This window comes from Leptonychotes weddellii, chromosome 15, assembly GCF_054177405.1.
Source record: "Leptonychotes weddellii isolate Sample4059 chromosome 15, ASM5417740v2, whole genome shotgun sequence".
Taxonomy (NCBI): Eukaryota; Metazoa; Chordata; class Mammalia; order Carnivora; family Phocidae; genus Leptonychotes; species Leptonychotes weddellii.
In genome coordinates, this window is record NC_138383.1 from 12,147,257 (window position 1) to 12,161,136 (window position 13,880).

Genomic DNA, 13,880 nt, shown 5'->3' on the forward strand with positions numbered 1-13,880 from the left:
TAGCCTGGTGGTGGGTATTGAGGAGGGCACATTCTGCATGGAGCACTGGGTATTATGCACAAACAATGAATCATGGAACACTTCATCTAAAACTAATGATGTAATGTATGGGGATTAACATAAGAATAAAAAAAAAAAAAAGAAAGAGATCAGAAAACTGTCTTCTCTTCTGTAGTAAAGCACAGAAAGCAGCAAAACTCTCTGAAAGTCAACTTACGACAAACAAAAATCTTTTAGAAAATACTCATGTAAAAATACTGCTAATTCCTCATTAAAATGTGATACGATGTACCATTCAAATGCCATTTCAGAAAAATCCAGTTTGGCCTCAGTTAAATTATACTGTAAGTAGGGCACAATGTCAAAATGAATGACTGTTCAAGTTCTGACATCTCTGGAAAAAAAATGTAGCAAAGTATCAGCACAGGGTGAAATATATCGTAACATAATTTCTGAGCACTGGGTAGGCTCACTCTATCTGCAGTGCACATTACTTTTCTCTTGGGTGGAGCATACATATACCTATAAATATGAAGCTTAACCAAAAGAGGGGAAAAAAAGTTGCTTGACTGACTCATTAGGCTGGGATCCAGTTTTAATACAACATAACTGAAAAGACAGCTTCACAAGTCAGGTTAAATTTTGGGAAGATATAATAAGAAGTTTAAATGGAGATCAGCTATTCTTCAAAATACAAAAATAAGTTACCCTGTACTACCTTTGCAATGAGAGAATAATGCATAATTGCCAAGTACTGCTTAGTGAGAGATTTTCCTACATTTAAATGTTATATAAATTACAAACATTTAACAGTCACCCAAAAGACATTTCTCAACACTAGAAAACAGTTTATCCTAATATCTTATTAAAGATTCAAATGTAAAGGACCTAATTTCTTGCCTTTGCTCCTTGAACAGGTATTTCTACATGCCAGTTTTATTATTTCTCAAAGGGTAAAATAAATACAACTATACTCATCAAGCTATAAAGATGGCCTGCATTCTTACAATACTCTGGATGAGACGAGGATGGTCTGTTTTTGCAATGGGTTCAAAAATAGAAGTTTCATAAAGTAAACTAACCACATTTTCTCCCTAAATCATCCTAAGATTGGGCCCTGCCCTTTCATTCATTAAATCATAGCTACAAAAAATATTTAAATTACACAAATGCCAACATTCCTAAAAGAGATTATACCATCACTAAAAATCAAATGATAATCATTATCAAAATAACAAGGATGTACATAAAAATTTATTTTCCTTAATTCAAAAGTCAAGAGAAACAGTAATAGTACAGTGACAAACCAAATAACCAGCTCTTTCAAAATAAAAACTAAACTCTACATACTATCAAAGAATCACTATAATATGTCTTAAAGGATGTCTATTATTTGGAGATAGGGCAATTATATTTCGTAATTTTATTTTAAATAAAATATTGAATCAGACTATGCCTAGGTCAATATTATGTTCACATTCTTTAAAAAGTCACTAATTATTTCTAACTGATGTTTAAGTAACTGGGATAATAAGAAACCTAAAAGAGGGGCGCCTGGGTGGCTCAGACATTAAGCGTCTGCCTTCGGCTCAGGTCATGATCCCGGGGTCCTGGGATCGAGCCCCGCATCGGGCTCCCTACTCGGCAGGAAGCCTGCTTCTCCCTCTCCCACTCCCCCTGCTTGTGTTCCCTCTCTCACTGTGTCTCTCTCTGTCAAATTAAAAAAAAAAAAAGAAAGAAAGAAACCTAAAACAATAGAGCTTTCCTTTTAAAAAGATTTTTTTATCACCTACTTAATATGCAAAGCAAATTATACAGTCATTCTACTCTAGACTACAAGTCCTCAGGCTTCCTGGGAAAAGTGGCATGAGAAACATTATTTGTTTTTCTCATCTTATCTAGACAGTACCATGATTCTCACCCTGATTTTATGAAATTATTAAAATTAGTGTCTTCAGCAGACAAACAACAATTTCAAAACAATTCCCAAACAATGTTAAATTTTATTTTGTTAAATGACTACAAACATACTACGGGAGAGGGGAGAGTTCGGGGAACAGAAAAAAGAATCTTAAAAAACATCCATGTGGGGGCGCCTGGGTGGTTCAGTCGTTAAGCGTCTGCCTTCGGCTCAGGTCATGATCCCAGGGTCCTGGGATCCAGCCCCGCATCGGGCTCCCTGCTCCGCGGGAAGCCTGCTTCTCCCTCTCCCACTCCCCCTGCTTGTGATCCCTCTCTCACTGTGTCTCTCTCTGTCAAATAAATAATAAATAAATAAAAAATATTTTAAAAAAAAAACATCCATGTGTGCCAACATCAGAAAGTCTGCAAATTACTAATCTCAGTCATTAATTTAGACATCAAAAATGAATTGTGGCCAGTGACTACTAAGGACATATTTTGCCAAAGCTACTTCTCTTTCCCTACTTCATCTGAACTTGAGACAAGCTTCTGCCTCCAATCTTCTCACTTATAAGAAGCAGCTTATTAAGCCTATTCAAACATCCACCTAACTTCCAGTCCTTCAAGGTTGTTAGGTCTTAAAAGTCCCTGTTCAAAGGTGTTTTTCTTAAAGATTTATTTATTTATTTTAGAGAGAGAGGGAAAGGGAAAGGAAAAGAGAGAGAGTAGGGGAAGGGGGTGAGGGAGAGAGAGAATCTTAAGCAGACTCCCCGTTGAGCACAGAGCCTGATGCAGGGCTCGATCTCACGACCCCGAGATCATGATCGGAGCCAAAATCAAGAGTTGGACGCTTAACTGACTGAGCCACCCAGGCGCCCCTTAAGAGCCCCTTTTCAAATAGAGGAGGGAGAGGACATTCCCCATGGGGAACATGACTATCACTGGGCCTCATTCCAGCTGCACCTGCAGCACATGGTAGCAACTGCTAACATCTAAACCACACATGTGTGCTACTCGGGGAGCTGAGCCAGTTCAGCCTTAGTAAGTACTCTTCTTCAACCTAGATTAGGCTAAAATGAAAAACACTCTGCCAAGATGAAAAGTGAATAGGTTAAGGATCAATACTCCTAAAACCATACAGGGAAGAGCTTAACACTGACTTCTTAACCAACTCTAACAATAAGAAGTCTCAAAGCAAATCAGACAGAAATTATAAACCTGTAGGATCTGCTACCCTGAGATGTGGTAGGCAGAAGCTATAAACATATTTTAAGAGAAATTCACAAGAAAAAGTTAAAGATAATTAGAATATACCTAATTTTTTGAAGATAACATAAGGGCAGAGCTGCTACTGCCACAAACAGAATTCAAGGTTGGAATGACTAGTCGGACCCAAGCTATGCTTCCCAACTTCCCTGGTCCCGCTGACCGAGAACAGCAGTGCCCTCCTTGTTCAGCCACACAGTTACTATGCTAACAAAGCAGCGAAAGGGTCGGTTTGCTTTATCTTGAAGAATATAATATAGCAGACTTGAAAATTATCCTTAACAGAACCTAGAGAGTAGACAAGAAAAAGTAAGGAGAAAAAAAAAATCCAATGCTCTACGCGTCTAGCGCAAGGGTGGACGTAGAAGAAGCATGCAATAAATAAATGCGTGCCAAATACTGAATATATTCAAAACAGCTCTACTTATCTAGGAGTTAAAGAGAAGGAGATGAAGTGATTCTCAATTCCAAAATCACAGGTAAACACTCTTCCTTAGGAAACATTTTGGTTGTGCCTTTACAAGTCTGGACTGCCCAAAGGAACAATAAAATTACAAATCTGAAAGTAATCCCAAACTATAATTTCAGCTATCCATTTCAATATCATTCCCTTCCCAAAAACTGCTACATAGAAACAAGATTAGCATCGCCTGGCTTACCCATATTGTCTGTCCCTATTTTCCATCTTTTAAAGAAACCAATAAAAAGTTAAAACGGCAAAATAGCAGCATAGGAGTACCTCATTACTTTTTATATGCTCTACTCAACAATATTTATCTTCTACTGACAAATATACTATTTTTTAAAATCTATTTTTCTATGACTTTTCATACTATCAATATCTATATCGATATTGATATAGATACATCTATATATACCCTGCCCTTAATTTACCAACAACTTTGGCATCTGGAGATAATTTTTGAGTCGTACTAAATTTTAATGTAAATGTTAACATACACTGCTAGATTCAAAGTAGGGAAATGTATACTATCAAGTTTTCAAATTTAAATATAAGGATTAATTTTCAACACGTAACTTCCAGATGTTCAAAGCAGAATTCCAAATCAGTTTTGCCAAGCAAAAATTTTCCATTACTCAAAGTCGTGGGATAAAGTGTAAGATGCAGTTTGTTTTCTAAGCAAGGGGACAACTCACTAACTTCCTTCTTTTATAAGTGGTCTTTTGCCACACATTTTTGAGAGTCACATCTTTAATCCAAAACAATTTTTTGGTGCATACAGTGTCTCTTGCTGAACCTAAATCTCACCAACAAGGGGAAAGCACTGAAAAAAGCAAAGTTAAAGCTATACCTATTTCCTGAACAGTTCGCAGAACTGCCATTTACAACTAGAAGAAAAAAAATTCACTCATGGCCTACAAACAGAAAAGGTTTGGATGCTTTAGATATCATGAAAATAGGGGTGCCTGGCTGGCTCAGTCAGTAGAGCATGTGACTCTTAATCTCAGGATGGTGAGTTCAAGCCCCACGGTGGGTGTGGAACCTACTTAAAATAAAAAAATTAAATAAAAGTAAAGAAATAGATATCGTGGAAATAGTATTTTTAAAAATGGGGTACCTGGGTGGCTGAGTCGGTTAAGCATTCAACTCTTGGATTTTGGCTCAGGTCCTGGTCTCAGCATTGTGAGATCAAGCCCCCATGGGGCTCCACGCTCAGCAGGGAGTCTGCTTAAGATTCTCTCTCTCCCTCTGCCCCTCCCCCCACTCACACTTGTGCTCTAGACTGCACTTTCTAAAATAAAAAAAGAGCAGGGAAAACACCAAAGAACTAAAAATTACCACAACAGGTCAGCTAATGTCAGTAATGACCCAAAAAAGTCAGCCAAATGTCACCTAGCTTGCCTAAACTGAAATTTAAGTTTTTCTGTTTATAATATTCAAAATCTCCTATCAGAAAATACATTTTGTACATTCCATATAATTGTCTTCTTGTAATAATTATTTTTCCTGGCCCTGGAAAACAAATTTCACTATGGCAAACTGTATTGTTTCCAAATTAGTTCAAGAAAATGCTTAACTGTTTTCAATTATTTTCTACAACGTAACTACTTAGAAGTAAAACTTTGTCTGAAGAAAAATAAGCAAAGATAACAAACTGCAAAGTGGTCATTAAAAAAAGGATATAAAGTATCACAAAAAGGGGGTAAGGCATGGTATTAGTTCCAAATGGGAGGATATCTTTGTATTCCTTCTACCATATCTGAATGAAATACAAAATTCATTATATTTTTTCTGATATTTATTTGAGAGAGAGAGAGCACGAGAGAGCAGAGAGCACAAGCAGGGAGGTGCGGAGAGGGGCAAAAGGAGGGGCAGAAGCAGACTCCCCGGTGAGCAGGGAGCCCGATGCAGGACTCGATCCCAGGTCCCCAAGATCATGACCCGAGCTGAAGGCAGACACTCAACCGACTGAGCCACCCAGGCACCCCAATTCATTATATTCTCAAACCGATATATTAGAAACCAAATAAATAAAACTATTTCTTCCAGTCACCACACTCAAAACATGGGTCATCCTGAACAACTTCTCTTCCACCAACTTCTCTTGGCATTCTCTTGCCAAGATGCACAGGTGCCATGGTTTTAAGGGCTCAGGTCTTTAGGCTTCTCAGCCCCTCCCCTCTGCATGCACCCTAACCCCAGGCCTCCCTTTTCTAAAAAATTCCCCTTCTCTCTTCCTACTTTCTTCATTCTCTTTGTAAGCCAGGAATTATCCTAGTCATGGCTCATGATCAAACCCGACAGCTACCATTTACTGAATGCCTACCTTGTGCCAGAGACCAGACAAGGCTTATTTTTGGTCTCACAATGATCCTCTAAGATAGACAGTTGTAGCCCCACTTTACAGAGGTTTCCACATGAAGTTCAGGAATGTCAAGTACCCTGCCCAGGGTCGCACAGGTAATGAGAAAAATCAAGATTCAAATCCAATTCTATCTGACTCTGAAGTCTGTTTACTGCTCGCTCTTTCTCCAACTAGAAAACTACCATATACCTGAGGCAAAAGTAGTCAAAGTACCCTTAATCTCTCAAGCCCATGAGTGTGCCCTGAAATCCTCATCATCACCTCCTTCCCTCATCTGTCTTAATAGTATCATTTTCTCTTACTTTTTAATACAAACATGTTAACATTTTACATTATTAACTAAACAGACTTTCATTAACAAGATACAGATTCTTGACAACACAAACTTCTTTCTATGGGAAAATGAATCATGAGTTACAAATCACCCATCTAAAAGTGAACTTTTATAATAAAACCCACATGTAAGCCAAGAACATCCTATGAGAGTACACTAGAAAAGCGGGAAATGCGTGTTGGTCTCTCTTGATGATTTAAAAATGGTGCTTCCTAGTAGTTCTCCAGTTCTAGTCTCTAAAAGCAACTTACTAGGGGTAGGCAAACCACAGCATGCAAGGTTAATTCCAGCCTGCTGTTGTTTTTGAAAATAAAGTTTTATTGGATCACAGTAATGCCCATTTGCTTACAGATTGCCTATAGGTGCTTTATCATCACAGTGCAGAACAGAGTAGTTGCAACAGACACCATTTGCCTGGCAATAGGCAAAATAGTAGAAGACTATCTGGCTCTCTGCAGAAAAAAAATTGCCGAAGAACTCCTATACTAACAAATACAAATTAAATATTCTTATTTCATCAACTATGTATTTGGCTATAGGAATTAACATATTCTGATTCCAAAGAGTACTGAGAAGATGAAAAAACAGAACACAACAGAAGAAAAACAGGTATAAGGAATCAAAGTAAGTAAAAACTAACATTTAAGTGAGGTTTCAATAAGTCTGGGTAATATTAGCACACATACTAGAAAGTAATGCCTAATTCTTCAGTCTGGGCCCAAATGTTGCTTTAACTTTACCAGCAGCTAAAGTAAAGAAGGAGACAGAACTAGATCCACTTGTTCACTGTGTCCAAAAAATAAAACCCTAGCCTTTGCTCATGAACAAAAGTTCCAGGTTCTCATAAAGGGGACACGGTGGTACATAGTGAGCAACGTCCTCCACAATATGGTTATACTCAATACAGCAGCAAGTTTCACATGAAGTGCTTGTTAAATAAATAGTGTTCATTAAAAAAAATAAAGCACCTATAATCCAACCAAGAGCCAAAGAAACGCAGGGAAATGTGCCCTTTCCTTGTCCTGTTGGATCTTGGCATAAAACTTAGGAATAGGCAGTCATGTAACAACGTACAAAGTAATTATCATTTTCTGAAGGTGCTTACATGTTGAAAGCAGGGACCTCTTCCCAGGAACAAAGAGCAGATCCTATTAAGGCACCATGGTCTCCTTTACTAGTGAATGTACAAAACCAACTTATGAAATCTTACATTTAGGGTTTTTCATTCAACGGTACTAATGTCAGCAAAGTTAACTGGAGACTCAGTCAGACACGGAAACAGACAGTGGAGGTGTACTCACGATCACCACTGAAATAACAGTCTACCCAAATTAATACTGAAAGGTTTTACTGTGCTAAAATCAACTTACTTTAAAAACAAAGCTAGCAGACCAAAACAGACCTGATCATCTCCTCATACAAGTTTGAGGAAGCTCAAAGCAAGTTTGCCTGATGACTATATAAAGAGAACAGGGCATAATGTGAACCATTCTGATCCCATTACACAGTAAATGAGTCGATTGCTTTGGATTTTTCCTTATTATTCCCTCTCTATCCATGGAATATTTAGGGGCCAATACATATCTTTCAATGCTGCTATTACAGTGCCTTTTAATACATCGTATCAGGGGAAAAAAGTCTAAATATTACCTTCTGTAGAAGCTGCATCAATCATTACTCTTTGCATGAGTACTGGTTCCAATCCAAAGTCGAAAACTATGGTTTGGCGAAAAGTTCCAAATATTTCTGTGTTAAATGCTATCCCGACTTTATACACGTAATGATCTAATCCATTTTGGGCCATCTTTCCTCCTATCCATTCTTGACAGTTTTCTGGGACTTCTTGTGATACCTGGGTAGTACTATCTCCGGCAGATATTGCAATGATACTAAAATGAGGACGATGAGCATCATAAAGCAATGCTACACGATACAGCATTCTTGCAGGCTACAAGGAAGTTAAAATAATTCATTGAGTACAAGGGGGTGAAAAATCCAATTGTAATTGGGCTCTTCAATGAAAATATTCCCATAAGGGACTTTTACTTTCCCATGCTTCTAAGAGGTTATGTTAAAAATACAAATTGTGCTCATAAGCCATTTAAGAAAAAAACGAGAATGGTTAAAAAAAAACAGTTGTTAAAATTGTATACGTATGATATCATTTTTAACTCAGTAAAGCTGAAATTTTTAAAAATTATATATTTATGCTACATCTCTAGCCTCCCTGCTCTTTCTAGGATAACCTCATCTTTCTTTGTGGCAAAAGCTGTACCACCCTGTTAGATCAATGACCTCCAACTTTCTATACCTTTGGCCTAAAAAATTTTTATCTAGCTTTAAGTAGGAAGTCTTCATAGGAGTGCAGCTACCTCTGAAGGCACTGGATTGGGTTCACGGCCGAAGCTAAATGTTCCCAGATTTTTCATCCCAAGATGCAGATGATACAGTGGAAGAAATGCCACCAAAAAGTACACAAAACTTTCCACTGCACATATCCACAAAAAAGTTTGACTGCTTCATTCTTAAACTTTGAATATTATATTCAAGATGGGAGGCACTGCAGAAAATGTCTCATATTAAAAACCCATAATTACAGAATCTGTGACTTCATTAAATCAAATATAAAACCAAGCTGTTACTGTCTGTTTAAGTATCTTAGAACTGCCAGATTAAACAATTCAGTTTTTAAATAGTTAATTATAAGCCATGAACCCCATCTTATGTTCCAACTTTGGAAGAGAATATATCAAAGACCTCTTTATCAAATTAATAAATTAGCAAACATCTAAATATCTACAAAGACTTTTATCTCAAAATCTAAAAATATTAGACCATTAACGAACAAAGTACAGAAATACACTTTAGCACAATATAGAACCTACTTAAGATGTACTCAGATTAAAACATTTTCAGTGCTCTAACAGAGATTTAAAGGTCAAAAAAAGCCTTAAGAAAATCGAAAAAAAATTACACTCTTTAATTAGCACAAAATTCATACCTTACAAGTAAGAGCAAAGGTCCATGTCTGGTGAGATTTTTTGGTGTTGACAGTAACCGACAGATCAGGATTATGCTCTACTTTTACTCCTTCTATACATTCACTAAGCTGAAAATAGAGAGCAATTAATGTTATATTTTTAGTCCCAAAAGTACAGAGAGAAACTTTTGGCATGGTAAATAAATATCAACGGTAAAGATGTTGATGGAACTGTTTACAAAGCAAGATATTTTTTATATATTAATTTTACAAGAACAAAATATAATAAAGCTTAGGCAAGACATAAGAAAATTAATAACAACAAAATGGCAGTAAACACTCCCTGAATGAAGATTAACGTAATACCTGCAAATCTCCAAACAAATGGCTTAGTTCTGCTCTTTATTTTAGCCAAAGGGTCTACTTTTGCTACAAAAACACTTTATCAGAATCAAGTTCTTCGTATAGAGGATAAGGAAATAAACCAAAATAGCACAAAACAAAGTCAAGACTCAAACAAGGTCATCGTTTAAAACAAACAAACAACAACAACAAAAAATGCAGTTTATTTTCCTCACCACTTTCTCAGGAGATAATGAATTCATCCACTTTTCTATCAAGGTTTCCATGTAACTGCCTGAGAGCTGTTTATTCTCATTTTGCTGTTTCAATTTTATCAAGCGTGAAGCATATCTTTTCTGCCATTCTGCTAGTTCTTCCTGGGAATGTGCTGAAGTACACTGCGCACCATACCTACAGATTCCTTGCTCTAAAAATCTAAGTAGAATAGGAAAGACTGTTTTATCATATACTTTGTTGGACCATTTAAAAGATAAACTTCCAGCATTTGCCCTCCGACTCTTCAATAACAAAAACAAAACTTCATCTCCTGAAAGGCCATATTTATCACACCGACTTGCACAGAGGAGGAAAAAGAGGTTTCGAGAACATTTACGACAGTTAATCACTACACCAACTTTCCATACTCAGCGACTTCTTTTTTGGAATAAGGGGATGCTAAAGCAAAGCATAATCGATCATAACCACCCCTCACCCACAAAACCGACAGTGAAAAGGTAGCTTCCTTCATGATGTAACAACTCTATTTAGACAATTCTTCTCAGAGCAGAATTTTCCTAAAGCAACACTGACATCAAGTGGATCGGTGCATCAAACACAGGTGTGCCCTACTTCTCAAAATGATAGGACCTAAAGACAATTCTCCACACACTAGGAATTTCATTCTAAAAAAAAATATTACTATATCATTAAATTATCATCTTAAGGCTTCTACTTTTCACCTTCAAACGTAAGCCTCTACTCTTTTCTATATTACTATTACCTATATTTCATTGAAAATACTGGACTATATTCATTTGCTTGAAGTTTTAAATAAATTAAGAATCAAAGTTTTAGGGGCGCCTGGGTGGCTCAGTTGGTTAAGCGACTGCCTTCGGCTCAGGTCATGATCCTGGAGTCCCTGGATCGAGTCCCACATCGGGCTCCCTGCTCGGCAGGGAGTCTGCTTCTCCCTCTGACCCTCCCCCCTCTCATGTGTTCTCTCTCAAATAAATAAATAAAATATTTAAAAAAAAACAAAAAAAGAATAAAAGTTTTATATTAGAATCTCAATTAATTCAATAGATTAAAATCTTCAATGGTAAATTCCTAAATGTTCACATTAAAGGACAGAGTTAATGGTTTCTCAGTGTTTACGACTCAGAAAATTCAACTGACAATTCAGTGGTCAAAACAGATACGCAAAACTTTATTAATTTTTTTAAGTTTTAAATATCCTACAAAATTATGGGTCTAGCCAGTTTTTAAACAACTGAAACATCAAAAAATTAACAGATCTTCTGAGAGAAAAAATAAAAATTAAACTATAAATAGCAAAATAGAGATGAGAGGTGTTATATTATGGATAATTTTTCAACTGAAAAAATATGGACCTTATAAGAAATATAAAACGAACCACAGCACAATGTAAATTATCAAATGGTTCACCCTATTTGCAAAGATGACTGTATTTAAAGCTTTTCTTAATGATACAAAGTACTTGAACTTAAATTATACGACTTACTAAGTTCTCTTACGCTTTGGAAGACACATTTAAAAATCATGCATTTGTTTCTCTTAAGTATGTCTTAATGAGCCAAATATTTCTTTGTCTATTGCTTTAATTATTTCTTTAAATACTAAAGGTTTGGTATTTTTATCTGGCCTATAAATTTTCTCACATTTCCTCTGCTTAGGATTGTGTTCTACCTCTACCACAACATGATGCCACCAGGATTTTTGAAATTTACTACTTAGTTTCTTTATTTCTACTATAAAATCATATCTGATCTTGACTATTCAATCATCAAAACTACATATCCAATTTCCTTCATTATCAAAAACAATCTATAATAATGAGACTTTAAATCTAAAATCCCTCATTACTAGTTCTTATAAAAAGAACGAGTTCACCTTTCGAAATGTGACTTTAATAATTCTTTCCAGCTTAATAACGATTTAATTTTGAAAGGTTAGCCCTTCAAATAGAAATTACTCATAAATTATATATAAGGATAACATGAAGGTAATAGATTTTCTTTTTTTAGGAAAGTTATTAAAATAATTTAACATTTCTTCATCTATTTTATGCTCTACGTCAGTATATATAATTTCAATTCAATCACCATAAGTTAGAGGTACATTTCACATAAATAAGAGACCAGAATTAAATTCAGTCATAATAATTCAACTGGTATCATAAAAGACTTCTACACAAAGTCTTAACAATCCCAATTTAGATCACTGTTGTTTGTAACTAAAAGAAGGCTCACTGATATGGCCTTGACTTTTATTATTTAATGATAATGACCATTAATTATGGCTTCTGTTTCAAGTTGAAAATAAACCATTTTACTCAATCACTATACTTCTTCCCTCACATATTATCTTCTTTAAATTGGAATTACTACTTTTCAGAAAGTGAAGGAAAATCATCTATCCTTTGAATAAAGACATGTCATTGGTTTAAAAAAAAAATTCACGTTACCTTTTACACAAAGTATATTCCTCGCTGCTTGTGATTCCCCTAGGTGGTGGGCGGAAATGCCAACCATTACAAGATCCTAGAGAGTAATCAGGATATAGTCTTATCATTTGAGGCTTGCTAATAATTTTGATATTTTAATGTGTAAGAAATACTATAAACCCTCCACACACATCATCCTAGATGATGTAAAAAGGACATGACATACTTGCCTCCACCAAAAAAGTAATCTACCGATCAAATGAGTTAAATTCAATTAACCACAGGAAACTTAGACATCACTGAAGTAGTTGCCCAGCAGCTAAATCAGGTCGATGACCCTGACTCTATCCTAGCAACTGGTGGACATATTTCCAATGCAGTCTCTTCCCTAACAACTAAAGGGGGAAATGTTGGCATGCCTGTCATTTCTTAAGTATAAAATGTGTCTCTATTAGGATTATTTCAGGAATGAGAAAATTATCATATCCTGAGAGGAAATTTTGTAGAACAAATTCAATACTACATATTGAGTGCAAAGTTCCACATTATTACCCATGTTCCTTAGCATTTGTCTGGCACATGTCATTGTATCAAGTAATCCTTTTTTACAATTGAAATAAAGTTCAAAAAGTTGAATTCTGACACAGGAGCTAAAAAATAACATTTGTTTACTTCTGAATACAATGAGCTTTGATTCATTTAGGTAAAGGTTCCAAATAAACCAAGGAAAATAAGGCTTAAGAAAGAAAAGGCCAGAGCAACAGAGGTTGAGCAGCACCAAATTTCCAAGGACCTCAAAGCCATTCTCTATTTCCTCACGAATCGTGTGCTACCACCCACCCCCCAAAAAAGATATTCAGCCAGATTGAGTTTAAAGCCATGTCTCATCCCTTTCCAGCTGTGTGCCTGGAAAAACCACTGACCCTGCATAAATATCAGTTTCATCCCCTATCAAAAAGATGGAGAAGCCAATACATGTTTTTGTGAAAGCTGCTACCACAGTATACAGTATCCAGCAAGCACTCAATGAATGTTGGTCCCTCTTCCCTTTCCTCTGGCAACAGAAGAAGAGGTCATGGATTTTAACTGTGGCAGGAACAACTGAGCTTACAGATCAGGACTTCCAAAAAGTAGTAATTGGACTAGCCTGGGACAGAAAAAAAGAAAGACTCCCCTCTACAATGTAGAATGTAGCAACATGACATTGCTAACAATGAGGTTTACTTACCCTCAGAGCTACATGGAGGCAAGAAAATGATACTTCCTACCTCCATGACTCCATTATTCTACAAAAAGGGGCCAGTGAAAAAACTGTTTTCATCCACACCTACTTCTTAAAATTAAATTTGTATATTCTCTCCTATACCTCCACTTACATGTACTGTAACTCAGTAAATGTCCTCCCAATAATCAATAACAAAGCGATGCCTGCAATTACAGCTAACAGAAGTAACAGAGAATGGTGTACTTACCCCCTTCCAAGTCTTCCACGTGATATCCAGAGAGGACGTTACTAGTTGCTGTCTGAAATTTTTCAAATGAAAA

At 36.2% G+C, this 13,880-nt stretch overlaps 1 protein-coding gene across 1 annotated transcript in view; it reads right to left on the reverse strand.

Moving 5' to 3' along the window:
- HELZ (helicase with zinc finger) overlaps positions 1 to 13,880 on the reverse strand; it is a 164,269-nt gene that overhangs the window by 99,541 nt on the left and 50,848 nt on the right. Inside the window, exons 9-13 of the mRNA XM_081805952.1 lie at positions 13,808 to 13,859; positions 12,357 to 12,432; positions 9,889 to 10,087; positions 9,332 to 9,439; positions 7,981 to 8,278 (exon numbers count right to left, since the gene is read on the reverse strand). Coding sequence (XP_081662078.1) covers positions 7,981 to 8,278; positions 9,332 to 9,439; positions 9,889 to 10,087; positions 12,357 to 12,432; positions 13,808 to 13,859 — 733 coding nt within the window. The remainder of the gene's footprint in view (positions 1 to 7,980; positions 8,279 to 9,331; positions 9,440 to 9,888; positions 10,088 to 12,356; positions 12,433 to 13,807; positions 13,860 to 13,880) is intronic.